This window comes from Lacerta agilis, chromosome 1, assembly GCF_009819535.1.
Source record: "Lacerta agilis isolate rLacAgi1 chromosome 1, rLacAgi1.pri, whole genome shotgun sequence".
In the NCBI taxonomy this organism is placed as follows: domain Eukaryota; kingdom Metazoa; phylum Chordata; class Lepidosauria; order Squamata; family Lacertidae; genus Lacerta; species Lacerta agilis.
This window is the reverse complement of record NC_046312.1, coordinates 69,692,375-69,699,957: the sequence shown is the minus strand read 5'-3', so window position 1 is coordinate 69,699,957 and position 7,583 is coordinate 69,692,375. Positions and strand designations below refer to the sequence as shown.

Genomic DNA, 7,583 nt, shown 5'->3' with positions numbered 1-7,583 from the left:
AACCTTTTCGGGGTTTCTGCCAGTGAAGCTCTAAAGATCAATAACATATACACAGATACAACACAGTTAACTTACAAATGTGTATGTTAAGGTTACTCCCCTCACTGAATATTTTGTCTGTTAATTCCTTATCCAAACCTCCTTTGGCTAATCAGTTTCTCTCTCATAAATGCATCTTTTTCTCTCTCTTTCACACACATGCACAGCTCTGATATTAGAAGTCCACCACAGTAAAAGCCAGGGCTGGGCACATCCTAAAATGCTGATCCCTTTTGGGATGCCAGCAAGACAAAGGAGCTCCAATTCTCACTTTTAAATAATTACATCATTCAGAACCCAAACAGTGTGCTGCTTTAAAAAATAAACCACACTTAAAGACATCAAGTCTCATTTCGATAAATCATTTTAACAAGCTTAAGAAAGGTTTGATAGCCATCATGGAATAGGAAAGGGACAGAAGAATAATGTAAAAGGGGATCGAGAACTAACTTGCACCCTCCCCACAACCAGCCCAATTTTATTTTCATACTTTACAAAACAAAATGGATACAGTCATGCTGATAAAAATAGTTTCATGGCGATGGAAAAGCAAACACTATTCTCTCTCTAAAAGGGCCTTATTCAAACCATAATAGAAAGGTCTGTGCTGTAAGCAGTCCAATACTTTGCACTGTAACCATAAGGCTTACTTTGCTTAAAGGCTGATTTGATCTGTAGTTATGTACCACTGGATTTAACAAACATCATTTTATAGTTGCTTTTTGAATTTTTCTTAGCTTGAGGATCTTCAGCATCACTGTTCTTTTCAGTAGATTCTGCAGCCTCTTCTGTAGCCTCTTCTTGCTCAGACTCAGAATCACTTTCCGAGTCCTCTGAGCTTTCTGGCTCCAGAGAGTCTCTTGTATCCTCTGGATCTTCCTTGTCTTCTTCAAACTAAAAGAAAAATTCAGATTACAGAAAATGCAAAAACTTCCCATTCTTTTTTTTATTAAAAAAAGTCATACTGAAAAATGGATGTTTCAACATAACAAACAAACCCCATGTACAAAACTGTGGAAAGGCAGCATACAAATAAAATGATGGATGTATCATTAAGGAAACAAAGCAGGCAAGTTGAGGCCCCTTTATATAGCAAAATTCTGAAGTATGCTACAGAGCAGTATACACGCACTCAGAATCCCATGTAAGCAGGTATAGGGTTACACCCTTGTTTCACCAGAGATAAGCCCCTACCCATGCAGGCATTTGCTCTAAGCTAGGGATGGCCAACGTCTGCATTTTGGAAGCCACCAGACTTAACACAGAATGTTTTGCTGCGCAACCTAACTAAATAGTGATCAATCAAGCTTCACGATAAAGTTATGGAATAGGCAAGAGCGCCAGAGCAAATGGGAAAATGTGCATTTTGGCATGGCGAAGGCATTACAAACGAAACCCAAATAAAGGGTGGCAAAATGTTGAAAACCATTTCCTCCTGCCTTGCGAGTAAAACTCTGGACAAAACCTTTTACCAAAGGAAGGTAAGAATTTGGCACAGCTCCAAAGGTCAAATAAAGTAGTTTTGTGGCCTTTATTTGAGTTAGCCATCCCTGCTCTAAGCTGTATCTTCTTATGAACTGAAGGCATAAGCAAGGGAATGCTATGGTGATGCTAAATTATAATGCCTCGTGGTAAATGTGGGAAAACTTCCAGCCCTCTGGACCTCCAGGAACTTCTACAATTCTAGTGGGAAAGGTTTACAGACTGCAGCAGCTGAATACATTGGCCCATTGGCAAAAATACAGCAATTGTAAAGTGTGGCCTGAGTTCAGCAGACAGTGGTCTAAGGAATGGATAGGCTTGTGTATGTGCCATGTGACAGTTTGGCATACTTAAGCAGCATCCACTTTATAAAACTGTGCTTCTGTTGTGTCGTCTGTAGGAACTGTTTGGCTTCTAGGGAAACACAACTTATTGAGTCACTATTTCAAGTTAAACATGATTACCTCACTGAAGCCGAGTCCACAATGCCGCCGGTTCCTTCCCGACATGGTGCTATCCATGCTTTGCTGGAACTGAGTTTCTAGCTCATCATTCATTTTCTTGTCTTCTTCCCCTATATGTTCATACACGTTGGTTACCATCCAGTCAAACTAACAAACAAACATCTAATTACAACACAAAAGCAGGAGCATAAGGCCTTTTAGAGTCAGAATGCTTCATGTCAATCACCATGCCTTGCTAGTACTTCATTAAAGACACGTGCTAAAACAAAGGGACAGAACAGCTTCAAAAGCCTTAAAAGCAATTGTCCCAGGGAAAACTTTGCTCCCACCAACAGCAGAAGATACATAATCCAGATTGAAAATTACTAATGAAATCTCAAGTGAGCCAAAACAGCACAGCTAATTAATTTAATCCATGAAGTTTATTTGATGGCAAGACAAAAACATTATCCAGAAGCAGAAGCTTCAGACATCTGTTGGTGAAGCATGATTTGTTTATGGCATGCCCGTGTCCAGTAAGTAAGAGACAATGTATGCCTTAGGCAAATGGGGTACACATTGTGAGGGGCTCCTGCTCTCATTCAGCTTGCCACAGAGCCAGTGTGGTTTTAGTGGCCTGAGAGATGGTTTTGAGTTCAAAACCTTGCTTTATGAAGCTTACTGGGTAGCCTTGAGAAAGCTGCTATTCAGCCCCCCCCCAAAAAAGAGGGATTTCCTGAAAAACAGTCACACTTCATTAAAAGATACATAAACTTACTTCCACTTAAGTTAGACTGACCTGTTCTAAAATGAGAAGTTGATCTGTGGTCTCCAATAACAAGGCGGCCAGTATGCTCTTTCTAAAAGAAAATAAAAGCTGTTATTTGAGAACAATTGCTGTCTCTTGAAGCAAATCACAACAATGAGTTCTGCAGCACTTTGTAAGTTTTCATGCTCCACGGGTCACCTTGCCATAGACATTACAGTGGTGCCTTGCAAGACGAAATTAATTCGTTCCGTGAGTCGTTTCATACTGTGAAAATTTCGTCTTGCGGAGCGCGGTTTCCCATAGGAATGCATTGTGCGGAAAAAAAACCGCAAAACGTTTTCGTCTTGTGAAGCACGACCATAGAAAAATTCATCTTGCGAATCACCTAAAAAACCGCAAAACCCTTTCGTCACAAGGCATTTGTCTTGCGAGGTACCACTGTATTTGTAAGTATTGTAAAATTATTGTGCCAGCTTTCAGAGTTACATTCCATTAATGTCCAGCATTAACTTTGTCATATTTTAAAAACCAGCTTTTTGTTTGTTTAATATCAATGTCCTAGCATGCAGATTTCATATGTCCAAACTGATAAAATCAAACAACCAGATGCTGTAAGTAATTATGGAGAAAATCAAGAATAAAAGCAAAAATAAAAATAATCAGATTCAAATATGGAAGTCGAATATACAACCAGTATCATACTATATGACAAGTACAAGTATCATAAAACACATTTTTCTTCTTGATGACATTAGCTTCCATTCTATCTTCTATGAAGCACTTGGGATGTTTGCTGTGAAACTGCTGCATCAGCCTACCTCTACAGAGCCCAGTTACCTAATAACATAACGAGCTCTGCTGGATGAGACTAAAGACCCATCTAGCAAGACCACAAGCAGAACCAGAGTGAAACAGCACTCTTTCCATACTGTCTCAAGCTCAACTTTTTTTTTTCCTTTCAGAGAGCAGCCATAGATAACGCATGCCTTACAATAACATCAAGATGAATGGCTTGCCACCCCTTGTATGCTTATCAAAATCAGTGAAGTAAACCAAGCATGATCAGTGAAAGAATAAGTTTAGAAGGTTCTTCTATACAAGTTTCCTCTGCAGTTCAATAAACTGTTTAGATGGAAGATAAAGCCTCACCTTTGCAGCACCCATAAGTCTCAAGAACTTTTGCTTTCTTTCTTCATTACCCAGGTCTGCTGCCTCCCAGCTGCTAGATCCAAGCTGCAAGACAGAAGGTGGCCTGTGGTCACGTTAAAAAGAAAGATAAGTCGATTGCATGCATACATTTTCAATTACTTTATCATATATTCTGAACATAATGTACAGCTTTTGTTTTAAAGGTACAGCCATGATCATTCAAGTTCAGAGTCACACACTGTTAATGGGGATCGTTAAACCTCAATCAGCAAAGCTACTACCCACATGGGTTGAAGGCACCTATTAATGGCTAGTAGCAAACTATAGCCCTAGAAGCAAGTCGTGGAGGCTGTGGAAATTACCAGCTCCTTTCAAGGGAAGTGGAAAATTCATAGCTGCGTTTAAACAAGATCAGGAAGACTTCTTCAAAAAGGAGGAGGTTTAAATTGCAAAGCTTATTTAACCACTTGTAAAGTAAGCATGATTTCCGGGAAAGCCCAGTTAAGTAGTAGCTGGCACCATATGAAAATATTTGTTGACAATCTGAAAAGTGTGGTGAATTAATCATTGCAGTTTACTGGTTACTGGGATTACCAGGGATCAATAACACAATTTCAATTAACTGAAAGAATATGCCTATTTTCCACCTTGTCACTGTTTGGATGTGATCAACTCCTTCAAAAACCTACCATATGAGGCTGCAGCACTTATAGCACAGTCAAACACACCAGCAAATGGAAGCAAGCCATCACCCTCTCTACCAAAATTCTCTTTTGAAAAAAGTGAACCATAGGATTAAAAGCTGCTTCAGACATCATAGAATTAATCAAAAGTTGCCCACAATGTACACGTGCTGCTGCATTTTTTTATTTTATAAATTATGTCGACCATCAACAGGGAGAAGCAGCTATGGACTCTAATGGCCAAAATATGAATGCTGCTGGTGTCATATCCACTGTGAAGCTGCTGAAACAGTTGAAAAGGATAACAATTGTGGCAGTCCTCCAGAAGTCATTCCAAGCCTGGGGATGCATGCTTTTTGAGAGAAAGGGTCCACAAAAGTAATAATCTGTAAATATATATATATATATATATATATATATATATATATATATATATATACATATTATGTTGCATTGAATTTGACTGTCCTGCTTTTATCCTATCATTAATCAAGTCCTCAATGATGAACTCAGAAATAAAGGCAGCTATTTGGCTAATTAGAAGTGCCTTGCAGGCGGTATCCCAGTACAGTAAATCCCATGTCCCCTCAATTTCATGTCTGCAGATACATTTGTTAATTTTATTAAGCTATTTAACTCCCTGTAGGCTTTAGATATCAAGACTTTTTTGTACTCCCATCACTTCCCACACAAGTGGCTTGGATGATTATAATATAAAGCATCTGTCCTTGCTTTCAACTCAATTTTCGGCATTGGGGAACTTTCCATTTACACAGGTTTATGTTGTATAGGTAATGTTATATATAGCATATGTGAGCATACAATGTTGTATTTTGTTCTCCCCATGGAACCTTGCTAACTCAATCAGAGTTGTTTCACAGATGATTTAGTTGGGTCTCATTTCACCAACATACCTTGGCCATGCTTATGTGGGTGGAAGGTTAGCATTCCAATCATTCCTACATTTCCTACCTAACATCACTCTTAGTGCTCAGGTACACATTTTACTTTATTTTGGTTGCTCTACCCACTTCTGAGCAGTAGCTGGGACAGGATCCACAACTGATGTACACAAACACAGAGAATAAACCGAGGGCCCTTAGGGTCACTTTGATTTTAAAAAGTACTGTTGGCACACCTGCGTGTGCAATAAAGTTCTCCAGCTGTTTCCCCTAGAACACTTGACATTAAATATCTAGTTAAATATTCGCACGTGAATAACACACACACACAGGCCCAATACACGCCTCCTCCCCCCCCCTCCAGATGAGGCTGCTACACGTGTTATAGCTTTTCTGCATGCCAAACCAGGGCCTAAACGTCTATGAAAGCGCGTATTTCTCCTAGGGGTTGTTTAGGACATGCCTTTTTCCAAAAACTAAGGCGGGGGACCACAATATGCACAAGCTCAATATGGAGAAAGGGGGGACGGGGCTTGCGGCAACAAGGGCCACCGAGCAGGTCGGTCACAGTGTCCCTTCTCTCCCACCCTGCCAAGCCGCGAGAACTTTCCCCGCACTTGGGGCAAAGAAGACGTCGCCGCGTGGCAAAATGCGCGGCAAAAGGGGCCACACCTGGACGAAATGATCCTGACCTCCCGCCCGTCCCCCGGCCCACTTTGCAACTCTCCTCGCGGTAAGGAGAGAGCGGGGAGTTCAAGAGCAAGGGCCCCGCAGATGAGTGGCAGGACAGGAAGAAGCCCCTTCCCCCTCCCCCTCCGGCCGCCTCCCAACCCCGCTTCCTCCCCCAGCCGCCCTTATTCACATCGGGGGAGGCCGCTCGCTTCACTCCGTGGCCGCGCTCAGGCTGGGACTCCCTGGCGGCGCTCATCTTGCAGCCGCCCGGATCAGCAAGCCCGACCCGAGGGCCACTTCCCGGCCCTGCTCGCTCGCAGCCTGAGCTTCGGCGGTCCCAAACGCTGCTTCCTATTCCTTCGCCTCCGCCTCCTCGCAGGGCTTCCCACGGCGCAAGCGCGCGAGACAGAGAAAGAACTCCCGCTTAGGTCAGGCGGCGGATCTTTCTTTCTCTCTCCTCCCCCTCCCCGCTTTCCCTCTCGACCTTTCCCTTCTTGGGAGTTGTAGTTTTTATCCTGCTAACCACTTGCTGCTATGCTATGGGAACTCTCGGAAAGGGAGGAACTCCAAATCCCACAAGCCCCTGCGACATAGCTGCTCTCTCTCTTTCTCTCTCTCTCTCTCTCTGGTGATTGGCTGTCGGCGAGATGGGCGGGGAAAGGAAACAATTTGATCGGTGGTTGGTCGAGTCTGTAGATTCTGTGTTTCCACCCTCATTCACGCTTCCTCCGGTGCTGAGGATGTTTCCTTTTGCATTTTGCTCTCCTCTCTCCCTCCCCACCAAAAAGGAGGGTAGTTTACTGAGCACGGATTCAACTGACAACATTCTCCGCTGGCACAAATTTTATGGGTTAGGCTAGGATTCCGTTAGAAAATGTAATGCTGCAATCCTGTGCACGTTTACCTTTGTTAGTAAACGCGATTGAACACAGTGGGGGTTACTTTTGAGTAAACATGCAGAGGCTTCCACGGAACATTATCGCAAAATCAGTCCTAAACGCTTGATGTGGAAGTAAATCCCGTTAATTTCCGTGGCATATTTTGAAACGGCTTGGCTATCGGCTTGATTTTTGTGTGGCCCAGTCTTACCAATTTTGTGCGAAAGTAATAAGGACTGCCTATTGCTTAAATAATAGCTTTAAAAGGTTCTGGGGTGAGCCCAGGACCAGAATACAGCATGGCCCAGGAGGTGCAGCTAGCTGCTGGGAAGTGGGAAGGACTTGCTTATTTAAAGTAATACTGTACAGTACAGTATTCCACCTTTTCCAACAAGTTCAAGGTGACTAATAAAATTAGGGGAGGATACAAATACAGTGAAAATAAGAAGAAAAATTACAAATATAGTAACATTCTAAAAACAGGAAAAGAACTAGTGGATAAAACAAAAGCAGCAAGTAAAATCAAACAGGCTATGATTAAGCCACTAAAAAGAGGCAGAAATTCA

General features: G+C 42.2%; 1 protein-coding gene across 2 annotated transcripts; it reads right to left on the bottom strand.

Annotated features, from left to right (window-relative positions):
- Positions 1-387: 387 nt before the first annotated feature.
- Positions 388-6,568, bottom strand: C1H11orf58 (chromosome 1 C11orf58 homolog). 2 transcript variants are annotated; one of them, XM_033153546.1, is made up of 5 exons: positions 6,330-6,395; positions 3,883-3,966; positions 2,764-2,824; positions 1,986-2,095; positions 388-933 (listed from the first exon to the last, which is right to left on the bottom strand). In XM_033153546.1, the coding sequence occupies exons 1-5, from the start codon at positions 6,393-6,395 to the stop codon at positions 718-720; spliced, it is 537 nt and encodes a 178-aa protein (XP_033009437.1). In that variant the 3' UTR covers positions 388-717. The 2 variants fall into 2 exon arrangements, with proteins under 2 accessions (XP_033009437.1, XP_033009447.1); XM_033153556.1 differs by having other exon boundaries at positions 718-933; positions 3,883-3,985; positions 6,330-6,568.
- Between the last annotated feature and the right edge of the window lie 1,015 nt (positions 6,569-7,583).

Coding starts and splice junctions, on each gene's coding strand:
- C1H11orf58 (XM_033153546.1), bottom strand. CDS start 6,395: ATGAGCGCCGCCAGGGAGTCCCAGCCTGAGCGCGGCCACGGAGTGAAG. Junction 3,967..6,329: donor AGCGAGCGGCCTCCCCCGAT/GTGAATAAGGGC, acceptor TCTGTCTTGCAG/CTTGGATCTAGCAGCTGGGA. Junction 2,825..3,882: donor GACTTATGGGTGCTGCAAAG/GTGAGGCTTTAT, acceptor ATTTTCTTTTAG/AAAGAGCATACTGGCCGCCT.